Genomic DNA, 13,914 nt, shown 5'->3' with positions numbered 1-13,914 from the left:
CCACGAAGAGTAAACTGCCGTCCTTGCTACCACTGTGGGGAACGAATATCTATCGACCAACGCTTTATACGGTGTGGTCATGCTATGCACCAGCATTGTATTGCCACTGGCGGTCTTGACAACGGATGCCCAGAATGCCGTGAACAGCTCAGAGGTTTTGAGAGCCAGCCAGTTCAAAACTGCGAGATTTGCCACTTCCAAAAGGAGATGATTCTCCTACCTTGCTCCCATACAATATGTGAACAGTGCATTACCGACGGAGCTTTGGTGAATGGATGCCCCTATTGCAGGCGTCGTATCTCGACATACGGGGAATGGCGGGCACCTGCCCCTCTGGAAGCAACTGCTGCCTGGTGGTCGAATTTTTCTCCCCGAGACGAGACGGAAAACAATACAATTCAACTACTTTTCTCCGAGCTATTCCATATTAATTCAGATCTCTTTATTTTTTTTGGCCAAGAACTAGCCACTCTTAGGAGATATCTACTTCGGAGATATTTACATGGGGAGGTATTTGATGAATGGATTCAGCAACTGCACGACAGCGACGTTTCAGAGAGAGAAAATTTTCGTCAGCGTATAGAGTCAATCACCAATATTCGTATTCTCCCTCATATACCACGAAAGGATGATAGTCAGGATGCTGACGTCGTTAGATATCTGTCATCCTTCATGAATCTCGAGCCGGACTCAGACGATAGAATGACATATCTTCGCTTATTCGCAAGCTATGCTGCTGGCTCCGGCTTCAACCCTTGCTTTTGGTTGCCTCACCACAGAATGTACTTGAGAGCCACAAGCCCTCGTCAGCGGCGACTCGTTCACTTGCATATGGTCAGATATATTCGCGAATATCACGACCGTTCTGATATGGTGGACCTCTCCTTTGAGCTAGTGCCGCTAATAGCATCGGATGAAGAAATAGATCGCCTCCTTAGTGAACTGTATCATATCCACCCCGAACTATGGTGTCTATTTGAACCGGAGTTGCAGCGACTGGAAGAAATCGAACTCGATTCGACCTTTGACCTAAATGGATGGCTTGATGACCTACGTCGTTACCCCACCATTGAGGAGAGGAATGAGCCATCACAACTTTACAGCTTCTTCCGCTACCTCGACACGCAAGGACAGGCTCAGCAGTTTCGGGACAATCAGACATTCTACCTAGGTGTTTACAACGCCCTTGGCCATGAACTAGATGATGATACTGTAAATGTTCGTTTACAGGATGCCAATCGAACCCTGCAGGGTGGAAATCAGTTCCATCCCAACTTCTGGTTGCCACATCGACGCATGTTTCAGCGAGCTACCTCAGATGCTGACCGATGCCGAGTCATCTCACACATGATATCATATGTTAAAATGTATCACGGTGGGAATCAGCTTATGTCCGCCCTCCAGCGTTCATATGAACAACAATATGGCACTGTTTCAAGGGGTGGACGCGAGAACAACCTCACCGCCTCATACCCACGGGAAGAATGGGTTTCAGATGAAACGGAAATAGCAGGCTACAGAGAGTATGGTTCAGGATACCAGGTTCTTTTAAAAACTCATGCCCCCCGTGGAGGATTCTTTGATTACGAACTAGTTCCCGCTCATCGCTGTGGCGGGTTAGCAGCAATCATGAGTTATACAAGGAGAATGGAGGAGCAGGGAATGGCGCCTTTTCATTTTGAGGAAGCAAGCATTGATCGTCTTAGAAGCAAGTCAAAGGATCAGATACGCATTGCAGGTCGATGCGTCCATCATCGAAAGCAAAGAAGGGCACGCGGTACGGTACTTCAACAATATCTAATGTTAACCTTCGCCAATGAAGAGGGTGTGTATTGGTACAGTAAAGGCATTGTGGAACATTATCATAACCGTGTATGGGTTGAAAATAGCCTCCTGCCTGGACTGTACGATGCATCCGGACTGACACCCCCTGAAGACATCCGTCAATTGAATTACCAACCCCAGACGTCATACACCGAGGAAACGATCCAGAAAATAAGCGATCTTAAAGCACGAACGGTCTCTATAGACAGTATACTTAGGGGGTTTTTTCTTCGGCCGTGATATTAGTGAGAAATGCTAGACACGTTTATCTCGTCAGAAAACGATGAGACAAAGCACCGTGACATTTCGCCTCTTTTTACTTATTAAGCTAGTGATTCATTATTATATTTGTTATCGACTATGGCTATAGAAACACTAGGTATCAGGATGCGTCTCGTAGTAGATTGAATATGCTGCCTCCTTTCTTCTTCTTTTCTTTTTACTTTTGTTGAGCTCTGTTGATTGTAATTAGACTTATATGGTCACGTGGACGTATAGTTAAACAAGACGTATTCTATCCGTTCCTATAATAATTAGCCAGGCTGGGTCTTGTATATGGTCAGTGACCTTCGAAATGCACAGCAGAACCATAACCTTCAGATAATTTTTATTTTACTGAAAGGCCAATGAATTGTTTACACCTATAGCAGTTAAATTTCATTTAGATATCAAGACAATTGATATTTGAGAAATCCCATATTACTAACTGAGCTGATACCTACTGATGTCAATGATGGCAATGTAGCACGAAGATGGAACAAAGAGAAATAATGAGAAATGGCACAGATGTATAAGGCATCAAAAAACTAAAATGTCATGGCCTGGTTATACTGAATGTTGGGGGAACATCCCCTATTTGGAATACCATGGCCTGGCCATGGAATGTCATTCCTGAGGGAAAGCCCCTCTATCCTCTAGAATGGTCATGGCCATGCTGAATATGGTCATCATGAATGTTGAGGGAAACCCCTATTGTCCCCTATTCTCTAGAATCATGCTGCTGGCCCCTATTGTCTATATTTCCCCTGTTCTCTAGAATGCCATGGCCTGTCAATCCCCTATTCTCTAGAATGCCATGGCCTGACCTGCTCTCTATATTTCCCCTATTCTCTAGAATGCCATGGCCTGATCAATCCCCTATTCTCTAGAATGTCATGGCCTGACCTCTCTATATTTCCCCTATTCTCTAGAATGCCATGGCCTGTCAATCCCCTATTCTCTAGAATGCCATGGCCTGTCAATCCCCTATTCTCTAGAATGCCATGGCCTGACCATGCTGCTGGCCCCTATATTCCCCTATTCTCTAGGATACCATGGCCTGATCACTTATTCTCGAATGGCCTGACCATGCTGTTGGATGCCCTCTTATTGTATATTTTCCTATTCTCTATTCTCTATATTTCCCCTATTCTCTAGAATGTCATGGCCTGAATGTTGAAGGGAATATCCCCTATTCTCTAAAAATGCCATGGCCTGGTCATGAATCATTTCTGGGGGAAATATCTTCGATTCTCTAGCATTGGTCTCATGGCCTTGTCTTAGGGGAAATACACATTGTAAATATCAAATATTTGTGTTATTTCCGTGCAGTTCTCCAGGAGCATGATAAGACCTTAAATTAGACACAACAGAATCCTTGGAGTGAGAGATAAGATGCCTGGAATGATGCATTCGGCTACCAAGGCTTCTGGGTTGGGCGACTGACTTAATTCTTTGAAAGATTTCATGCTTTCTAGCGTCTTTGCATGGGGAACTATCTCGGTTTAAGTTTTTTATGTTCGTATGGAAACACTGAAGTTAATGCCTTGCGAGTGAACTCGTTGGCAAGACCATACTTTTAAACCCTACTGTCGTGGCCTGGCCACGCTTCTTTTGCGGGTCCGACCTAGGATCAGGTATAAAAATTCATTACCACCGCACTGGGGCGACCTCCCTAGAGGAAGTCCAGAAATGAACGAAATATGTCGCTGTGCGATCACGTCTCTTGGGTAGGGTTCGTAGAGGGAGAGGCTGGACCTCACCTGTCATACGACTGGCGTCTTGCTCGTGTTATCGGAGAGCTTCACAAACCTTATGAGCAGTATCCTCACGTGATCTTCTTCATGGGAACGAAGCATAAAGATGCGGCTCTGCGGCAGCTTTGCAAGGGAAATTACCGCCGCACCAATAACCGAGGCGCCATCAACCTTCGGGCAGACAGTAATTCCCTAGGATCCACATATCCCCGTCTGTATGCCGATTGCGACCCTGGCCGATGTACGCTCCATCCCGCTTTTAACACCCCACAGACCTGTCACCGTCAAGAAATTTTCCCGGTCAGATGGCCGACGTCACCCACAGAGCCTTACGATCTTGTCATTGCACGCCTCCTCTTTCTGTTTACCGATGTCATCTGCATCTTCGCGGAGGATGTAGGCGGCTTGGAGGCGACGAGAACCCTCTTGCTGAAATGGGCAGCCATCGGATCGGCGTCAACACTACCTCCACGTGTCCGTCCTCGGATTATCGTTGTCACCGGAGGGGAAAGGAGTAAGAGCATGACTGAGCTGATGCTGGCTGAAGATGACTTTTTGTTCCAGATGTTTGACTTCGGCAGTGCTCCCCTCTTCTCGTCCTTTTCAAACATCGGCATTTCACGTCTGCCATCCATGGAGCTCTCAGCCGACGCCCGCTACCTGCAATTGTGGGCGGACATCAACACGGAACTGAGGGAGACTCGGCAGGCTCGGCTCACCGACCGCGCACGGTTTTCGGCAGTGCACCTTAACGCATTTTTTGAAGATGCGTTGCTGCGGCATTTCACGACTGATGCTCTGGCTCCGTTTAGTTTCATTCTTTGGTCAAGGCGGAGCAATCCGATCAGCGGTTCGTTGGTCTCACACCTTTCCAACTTTTTTACGGAAGGGTGTCGGATACATGCACCCTATGACGCCCTGGCATCGTACGTAGCCTCAGCAATTCTAATGGATGCGTACCCACCCTCCATGCATGGTATGTCTCCCCTCGTATCTTAATGGCCCGTGCTTACTCTGTTCAGTATTTTGTCCGCGCTTTGTCTTTAAGACCTTGTACCGAACGGCTGTTCATCGTGCACTAAGTGCAGCATATTCCGACACATTTGCGGAACGGCAATGCCAGAACATCGAGGATCACATGTCCTTGTTGTTTGATTCCATGGTATCTAACGCTCAGCCATCAGCTCGGATCCATCGATACAATCTGAAGCACGATAAGAGATTGTGGCGACAGTTGGAATCGAGCTCCTGTTCCACCTGCTTTGGATGCCTACGGCGGTCCAGCCAACATCCTATGCCATCATGCGGACATTTAATTTGCGACACGTGCGTGGAGATAGACTGGGCCGGTGTCATTGGCGCGGAGAGCGAGTATATCGGGCGGGAATGCCCTGTCTGTGCGGAGCCCACTGCTATGAAGGTAAAGGTCAAACCACGAACCGCCGGTGCGCGTCTCATCAGCATTGACGGGGGGGGTACGTGTGGCATGATCCCCATCCAGATTTTATCGTCGATGCAAATGCTTCTAGGTCCTGATCTACCAATTGAAGATCTCTTCGAGTTCAACATTGGAACAAGCTCAGGTGCGATTCACTCCCTTTACAATTCCCCCCCCACAGCCATGGTACACGGCTAACTTTAACCAGGCGGCCACACCGCATTGGATTTGGGCAAGCGCAAACGTAGGATCGAGGACATCAAAGAGGACTACCCACATTTTATCAAGGAATTTCTTAAGCAGCAGAAGGACAAATCTCGTAATAGGTTCTTCTATGTGTTCAAGACTATTGCTTGGGACGGTTTGTATGATGCCGAGTCACTAGAAAATATCCACAGGGCGTACTTCGGCACATTGCGGATGTTTGACGCGTCGTCAACGATGGTCTCAGGCGCCAAGGTCGCCGTGCCCGCCTGCACGATTGAGGACGGCACCCCCAATCTATTTACCAACTATAACGCCGAGACGCCTTTGGGGCATGATCGTGGTATGTTTTCATGATGTCAAGCTGAGATCTTATCTGACGCAACTAGGCTACACCTGTATACAGAATAAAGCTGGTAAACATCCTTTTGTGTGGCAAGCGTGAGTCTCTCACGTTTCTTTCGAGCAGGTTGAAGAGAAAAATTAGCGCTGACCTTTCCGTAGGGCGCGAGCGACGTCTGCGGCTCCTTTGTATGCTTCTCTTCTTCGTGTTTTGGCCCCGATTCTAATGGTGAGGCAGTTTTTTCCCTTCGGTTACGATCGATGACGAAATCGGCAGCTTTATGGATGGCGGTATGCGACCGCAGTACAATAACCCCGTTAATCTGGGTTTGTCCGAAATCAGGCGTCTGTGGCCATCAATAAAGAGACCGGACGTCGTGATCTCCCTCGGGACGGGGACACAAAGAGGCCCTGGATCCCCAAAGATGTCGACCTTTCGCAATATCTTGACGGATGGATGGCTTCTCCGAGGATGCCGGTCTTACTGGGCGCTGTTTGATGGCGAGTTGACCTGGTTGGAGCTGGTGAACCGACTCGATAGGGAAGAGAGAGAGAAGTATGTTCGGCTCAACGTATGCTTCCCGGGCCCACGCCCGGCTCTGAACAATGCCGACTGCATGGGGGTTTTGTCGCGACTGGTACAGGAACAGGTGGTCCCGCAGAAGAGCAGACAAGCTGTGGTGCTCCTTCTCACTTCCTGCTTCTTCTTCGAGCTGGATGCTGTCCCACAGTTTCATTGTGGTCTCTTCCGATGCGTGGGCTCTATCCGCTGCCGCGGGCCCGCGAGGACAGTTGTTAGGACACTCTTGTCCCTTCAGTCCGCACCGGAAGAGCGTTTGGATTTCTACAAAGATGAGATAAACTTGGGATTCAGTCTATCTGAGGACAATATCTGCACAGATTGTCGGAGGTACTGTCTGCCAGTTCGATTCTTCGTTCGTCATTTACAGGAGCTATTTACACTTAAAATCCGATTTGACGGTTGCCAGTACACACTCAGCGGATTTCCCAACACCTCAGAGTTCTTCACAGAAGAGCAAGGCCTAGATAGTAGCTTTGGAACTGCCCATCATGATCGCCCCCTATACATCCGCTGTGGTCGATGCGATAGCAAAGTCAAGGGCAAAATAGAGGGTGGAAGAATATGAATAATTGAGGGTGCCTAATCTGCTTCAAGCCCGCTTGTTTTCTGAGATCCCTCTGTTCGCATTTTGTATCCTTTCAGCCGCCCGGTCCAGCTCTCCAATACATTTTGATATGGTGCCGGTGAGAGCCTGGATGATGGCTTCTTTCTCTTGGAGTCGTAAACGGAGGAGGAAGATTTCGTCTTGAATACTTGAGGTCTGCGTGGATACATCCCGCAAGTGGATGTCTTTCGGAGTTTGCTCCTTGTAAAGTTAGCCCGAACCCCTTTTTGCGGAAGCCATTCTGCGTCTTACCGTGCAGGAGAGATCTTCAGAGGATGCCATGTCTTGTTTTGATTCTTCACTCTGCTGGCGGGTACAATGAGCTATTTTTCCACCCTAATTGAGCACAGTCACTCTTATAGGGTATTTGCCAGCGGGTTGGTGTATAAACATGCCAGCTATCTGTGGTTTCTGTTTGCCACAGGGATCCTCTCTAGTGGCGCTTAGGAGAGGGGGTCCTGGTTGTGTTGGAGGTAGAAAGGGTGGGCGGGGGAGAAGGGGGGGAAGCTTATAATTTGACCTGTGGGTACTTAAATGCGGTATTCCCAGCGCACTTCCACGCATCTACCTTCAATCATCAATAACAAAATGGATTTTCCCGAAGACGACCCTTCATGGCCTTATGGCCTTGACGACCCCTTTCTTGAACCTTTTGATCTTGACCTGTCCCCCGGCACGTTGAACGCGATTCTCGGTGTGACTTCAGATGGTTCTTCCTCCGACGCTTCTGTCCAAAACTTGCTAGGAGCCGGGTTAGTTGGCTGGCCTGACTGCACTGATTCTGATTAACTGATCGATCCCAGGCGAGCTGAAAATTTCGGGAACAGGACATCCGTCCCGCAAGGCCAGGCCTTCGATTCAACTCAGCAATCTGACGACGTTGGAGTTGATCCGCCGCAACCCACACCGCTTGATCCTACCCTGATGATTCTTGACCTGCAGCTACAGGTTGAGCAGTTAAATGCCAGGTCAGTTGACATGTGAACTTTTACGTTGGTTCTATTGACTGAGTAGAGCAGGGTTTCCGACCTCATTACGTATGCAGTAAATACACCGCCAGTCACATACTCATCACTGACGCGTTATATAGATTGATTGGAGAAATGCGGCGGTGGGTGGAGAGCCTACCTCCATGGATGAAAGAAGTTAATGCTGGCCTTGAAAAGCTTGGGGTGCCACCATCAGCAACACGGTCTGAATTTTAGTATCGGCAGAATGCAGGGAAGCGCTTGTTATAGTCATAGTTAGTCTCATCTATTTTAGGTTGTTGCGTGGCGATGTGTTGATAGGGAGATATTGCTCGGTTGTCATTTTAAAAATATTGATCCACAGGTTTTTCAGGAGCAATGATTTGGCCGGGTGCTTCCTGCCTGTCCAGGTTTCGCTTATTTGCACCCCCCGGCGCTCGCCCTCTTTCTCCCGCCCTTGTCATTTTGAAGTTAATGCCCTTCAGCGGTTACATCATGACTCGCGATTTGGTGTGATGCGTCTACCTCACCGCCTTATTGGTTCTATTCCCCTGCTGGCAGTGGTGTGATAGGGAGCGCTAAGTGCGCTTCAAAATGGTCACCAGTCTAACCCTAGTCTAGTTGAACCACTCTATCGGTACCACCCGCGATCATGTGACCCAAAAGACACGGAAGACGGTTGATCCCTGTATTTCCTGCCTAGGGACCCTGGAACTTGTTCAAGCCCGAGCTTCGAAGGTGTGGTATTGAAGAAAATATCATCAGACAATTGCATTCTTCAGGGTAACTCGCCGCTTCTATATACAAAAATTTTTATCATACATGAGGAAACACAGAGCAATCACAGAGATGCGTCTGGAGCAGGTAAAATAAGATGAAAAGGCGGTGCGCTTCGTACTCTTGGAATAGTGTTGTCTTCCTCCGTCACAGGCTCTTCCAAACTTGCAATTCGTGTATCTCTCTCCAGAAGTTTACCTTGATACTCTGCTTCTAACCTGGATTCAATGTCACGGATGATATCGGTAATCTGACGGGACCGGTTCTGAGGATCAAGCGATCTATCCTCCTCCAGCCGCATCGTGTCAACGAGACTGTCCATATATTGGAATCGTTTCAAGACTCGGTTGAGTTCGGCGGATATCGCATTATGAGCTTGCTGTGCGGCAATTTCACCAGCACGCGCATTACGTAGGTCAGAGGCCAACCGAGCGTTGATGCCGTGCTGCGCCTGCAGCTCGTGTAGCGCGTTGGAGTGTGCAGCCGACACCTGGTTTAATTGCTGCCGGTATGTTTCCTCGTTGGATTTGGACTCATCAAGCAGCGTTTGAAGTCGCTCGCATTCGCCCTGCAGCCGTCCGATCAAAAGACTGTCCCGTACGGCACTAGTTGTTGTCTGATAGAGGCTGTAGTGCATCTGGGCTATCTGGTTATTGAGATGAATAATCGCTGGCCCCTCCGAATTTTGAAGTCCTGCCAAGAGCCCCTGATATGGTCAGAGAATGCAGAAAATTGGCAGCATTGTGCTCATACCTGATCGTGCTGGCCAAGATTATTTTCCATTCTGGATCAATGCAGCTCAGAGCTTAGAGAAAAGAGTTTTACATAAAATAAAATTTGGATTGTAAAGTATCAGGTAGGGAGGGAAATTAAGAATGAGATCAGCATATATACAAGCAAGTATGTACAAAACATGGCCTGGCCACTGATTCTGTACCTTCCTTGATTACTAAATTAGGATCGATCTTAACCTTTCTAATGCTGAGAAGAATCATCCTTACCGCCATACCAAAATAGTAACTTACCGGGGTCTAGCCTGTCAAAGCGCCATTAGCGAGGATAGCCGGCGAGGTGGATGCATCTCGCTCAATCAGATCACTGTCTAACAAATTCTTGTTTGCGTCTTACCATGTACGCGCTGATGGATGGTCGGTTGCTATGAGAGTATTGGCTGCCCTTCCCCTCTTCCCTGAATTGCAATTTTAGTCGGACATCAGGATGTACGCGCTAGGCAGTGAATGGGAACATAATAAAAGGATGTTGTGCACACCATGGAAGATCAGCAAGGGTCGAAATGACTTGCTGGTGGACTCCCGAGGAGGATACTCTCATTCTCTACTTTATATCCCGAAAAGTCAGTCACGACGCAACGTCGAGACTACTTAAACAACGAGGATACTCACGCACCGTCGAAGCAATCCGCACTAGACTACAGCACCTCCGAAGAGCAAACTCTGAGTTGGACTTGGACTCTAGGGCCTCAGTTGATCAGTATATTGACAGGCGACTAGACCACCACTACGTTAATCAGCTCATTGCATGCACGTCTACAGACGGTGAAATTATTCTCAAGGTTGTACATAACACCACTTCCCATATATAGAACCCGTTTTAACAAGGTTTTAGTGTTATGAGGAGATGGGCGGTCGCGGATGGTTGGAAGAAGAAATAGCCGTGGCTGTATACTTTGCTTCCGAAGGGGTTACTCACCAGACAATCACTGCTCTTCTCTCTCGGAGAGGATTTCCACGAACCTTGAATGCTGTCAATGCCAAGCTAAACCTGGTGCGTGCGAAGAATCAACTTGGCTCGACTCATGGTTGGGACAGAGAAAATGTGGATGAATGGTTGGACAAGTTTACAGATTTTCCAAGAATCAATGCACTCCTAAAACCAACGGAGGAAGACCAGAGGATTGTGAGCCAGGTTTGTATTTCTTCTCAATGACTGGTGATCATAGCTGACAACGGGAAGAGTCAACCATATCTCAATGCGATGGTATTATCCTACCAAGCAAGACGGTGTGCCAGACGAGGTGATGGAAACACATATGAAGGGAGGTAGCTCCTCCACTCCAGGCATAGTCAAGTCGTAACGATAGTCCATCCCCCTTTCAACTATCGATGATGATCATCAATTCATCGCTTCTAGTCCTGATGGGGAACTTTATGGCTCGGAATTTTGACCGGATATGAAATTCTAGAGTTAATGAAAATAAAAGTCTCATCTTAAGAAAATTTTAGAGTCATCCTCTGATGCTACAATGTATTTCTTCCTGAGCCATTTTCCAGTGGAGAGTAGAAGAGAATCGCAACTCTAGCAGAGGAGTTTGAACAAAAGTGATAAGTTTGTCTTGACGTTACCCTGGTCGCACCAATAGCGAAGGAGATATGGTCCTAAATCGTACACGTATCAGATACAGCCCATATTCATTCTTCAACCATTCTGTTGTAGACAAATCAGAAAATGCTGAGCGATTGAAGTGAAACTGTAATAGAGCAAGTTGGACTGGTTGCGGGTCAACTCAAAGCCTTTTGAATCAGATCACCCTCATTGGTCGGTGTAAGTTGTGAGATTATCAGGCAGAGTATAATGTGAATGAGAAGCTCCATCTCATCTCTCTCATCAACTTGGAACGGCCCAAACTCCTGAATTCGAAGAAGGTGCTTTTTCCCCCTTTGAGCAACAACAGGTACATCGCCAGGGCTAAAAATATAGTCAAGGTACTCTTTGTCGTAAGTCCCAATGCTGATGTAGAAGGACAGGAAATCTTGTGCAATCATGAAAGTATGGTAAGTTCCGGGGTTCCTCGGCTACACAGAGGTATTAGCCGTCAAAACTTCCCTTGATGGAAACGGGAGGGGGAGATAATTCACCAATTGATCGTTTTTGTGTCGTTTCCAGATATATGCAACATGCTCCATTGACTGCTGCCCCACGACAGTAACGCCCTGGCCAGTTTCACGATGGGCACGCTTGGCTTCGAATATCACCATTTCAGGAAGATTTTTGTCCGGAGGCAGGCTGAAGGGGATGCTCCCGTCTATACGTGCTCGGAACTGTACATGATTTGAAGCGATCGGACCATTCGGAAGTGGGCCAAATTGATAGGTTGTCTCAAAGGCATTAGCCACGCAGACAGTCCGGTAAGCAAGGGGCTGTAAGAGGCATGCTAAACCCCCTAGAAGATTGACCATAAAATCGACCACCAGAGTCTCAGTAGGAGTCCGTGGGTCCGGGATGTCATCTGGAATTTCGTCTAATGTATCCTCTGGAAGTTCAATGTTAGGCGGAGTAGAAGGCTCGCCTAGAGCCGGATGGTCATCCATGGCACCAAAATCTCCTAGGCGCAAACGCTTAGGATGCCTGGGGGTCGGAGAATCAGGCATTTGGCCTGATGAACTTTGAGAAGCGTTGTAATGTCCCTTTTTTCTTGGCGCGTAAGTTATAGGGAGAGGCTCTTCTCTTGGAGCAGTATGCAGTCCTTTGTCCAGAATTTGCCTTTTTAAACTAACAAGCATTGAGAATGGGCCTAGTCCATCTGCAAGCGTGCATAACCATTCACGAGGTGTCTTTGTTTGGGAACATATGACATCAAACAGAGTGTCTAACTTGTCGAGTCCGAGAAGTTTCCTATTGATAAGCTTTGTAGCTTGGGCAACATGTTCTTCACTGAAGTACGACCCCGTCCTGAGAATATATGGTAATGCATCGCCAACAGCCATCATTTCTGGCCAAATGCATCGGACAGTGAGGAAGGCTTCTTTAGGCACTGTTGACGCAGAGAAAGAACCTTATCCCGGAGAAATAAAGTTAGGGAATACTGCTAACTTCTGTTGAAGTACTTGAGAGGCCTACCATAGGAGCACAAGTCCTGGAGTTTGGCATTGACCAAGCAATAGGTTGTGACCATTTCAAGCCACTCCTGCTCAGTGGATGGGATTTTATCTAGGCCATCAACTGCCTTCCGCCTCCGTCTAGGAAGCTCCGCCATTTCGAAGAATACACGCGCGAGTGGGTCGGTTTGGAACGAGGTACTGTAGGACTAGGTTGAAGGTAAACGTTAGTATGGAGTTTGAAGGACCCACAGTTGCGAAGACTAGCGACCTTTTTCAATCCCGCTTATGCTTCAAGAAAAAACGTACCTAGTCGCCTGCCTCGAATACTAGCATCTAATCCGCTCTATCACTTTCTACCGCCTTGCAACTGTCCACCATCTTTTTTGGCTGCGCACATTCCGGCATTGGATTCTATATCAGCGGTCTAACGACAGTAGGTCGGGATCACGTGCCAAAGTGGAGCGAGAAAGCTGAGGAAGCTTGCCTTAGATCGACGACTTCGGCATCACGTCACAACATCAAGCGTCGGCTATCATGGAATGCGTCAACTTCAAGCCCTTCTCAAGCCCACATGAGTTCAGTGAACTGATGCGTGCACTTTTTCACATGTATAGGTCAGAAACTCCAGATCTGATCTCCTTTGACTGGCTGCAGAAAACATTGGATTTGGAAGTGGTTTGCAAAGACACGACAAAGGAAGAGGTTGGGATTTCAACCCCGCCGAGCCTTGAACGAGCTATCCGGAAATGTGCGAGGATCAATTCCCCAAATTCCCTGGATTTCCTCTGCCCGCCCGCCGACTATAGTTGGACTGGTTGGATGGGACTAGCTATCGATGACTTGAAGAAAGAAGTTACAATCGAAACTGAAGCAAAGTAAGAGAATAAACAGTTTTCGTCTCTTAACTCTATTGGTCTACGTTGTGAGTCTTTGTGACTTACTGTCCCTTTTTCCTACAGGTGTGATGGTCCATTGTTTTCCATCCTCGGTCAAGGCTTGGCCGCTGACGGCCACCGCCGCGTTCTTGCGCATCGCCTCTTTCGACACCGGCCAGATCACTGGGGCATTATGATCCGAGATCACTCACCGTTGAGCCAACACAAGAGCTGTAAGGATTATCTTCTTCGAAGTGAAATAATGGGAATCACTTCGATCATATACCGCCAGATGAATGAAGTACGCTGGGATCCATCGAAATCCAAATATACGGAGCCGGAATTAATATACTCGGGTGGTCCTTTAATCGTATGTTCATCGCCCATTTCTCCTCCCTTTTAGATGGATGCAACGCTGACATTCCTCTTGGCCACGGTTGTGACC

At 47.8% G+C, this 13,914-nt stretch overlaps 4 protein-coding genes across 4 annotated transcripts; 2 read left to right on the top strand and 2 right to left on the bottom strand.

Moving 5' to 3' along the window:
• Positions 1 to 3,785: 3,785 nt before the first annotated feature.
• On the top strand, positions 3,786 to 6,971 carry HCAG_08758 (predicted protein; the record flags this gene model as incomplete). The annotated part of the gene is made up of 6 exons (XM_001536386.1): positions 3,786 to 4,815; positions 4,862 to 5,422; positions 5,486 to 5,824; positions 5,895 to 5,922; positions 5,986 to 6,012; positions 6,062 to 6,971. The coding sequence occupies 6 exons, from the start codon at positions 3,786 to 3,788 to the stop codon at positions 6,969 to 6,971; spliced, it is 2,895 nt and encodes a 964-aa protein (XP_001536436.1).
• Positions 6,972 to 7,598: 627 nt separating this feature from the next.
• Positions 7,599 to 8,215, top strand: HCAG_08757 (predicted protein; the record flags this gene model as incomplete). Its single annotated transcript, XM_001536385.1, has 3 exons — positions 7,599 to 7,762; positions 7,814 to 7,978; positions 8,101 to 8,215. The coding sequence occupies 3 exons, from the start codon at positions 7,599 to 7,601 to the stop codon at positions 8,213 to 8,215; spliced, it is 444 nt and encodes a 147-aa protein (XP_001536435.1).
• A 604-nt stretch (positions 8,216 to 8,819) lies between these two features.
• Positions 8,820 to 9,750, bottom strand: HCAG_08756 (predicted protein; the record flags this gene model as incomplete). The annotated part of the gene is made up of 2 exons (XM_001536384.1): positions 8,820 to 9,448; positions 9,693 to 9,750. The coding sequence occupies 2 exons, from the start codon at positions 9,748 to 9,750 to the stop codon at positions 8,820 to 8,822; spliced, it is 687 nt and encodes a 228-aa protein (XP_001536434.1).
• A 1,524-nt stretch (positions 9,751 to 11,274) lies between these two features.
• Positions 11,275 to 12,749, bottom strand: HCAG_08755 (predicted protein; the record flags this gene model as incomplete). The annotated part of the gene is made up of 3 exons (XM_001536383.1): positions 11,275 to 11,568; positions 11,632 to 12,527; positions 12,587 to 12,749. The coding sequence occupies 3 exons, from the start codon at positions 12,747 to 12,749 to the stop codon at positions 11,275 to 11,277; spliced, it is 1,353 nt and encodes a 450-aa protein (XP_001536433.1).
• Positions 12,750 to 13,914: the final 1,165 nt, after the last annotated feature.

Source organism: Histoplasma capsulatum, genomic scaffold (assembly GCF_000149585.1).
Source record: "Histoplasma capsulatum NAm1 scaffold_12 genomic scaffold, whole genome shotgun sequence".
In the NCBI taxonomy this organism is placed as follows: domain Eukaryota; kingdom Fungi; phylum Ascomycota; class Eurotiomycetes; order Onygenales; family Ajellomycetaceae; genus Histoplasma; species Histoplasma mississippiense.
Note: the sequence above shows the minus strand (reverse complement) of the source record. Positions and strands in the feature narration are given on the sequence as shown.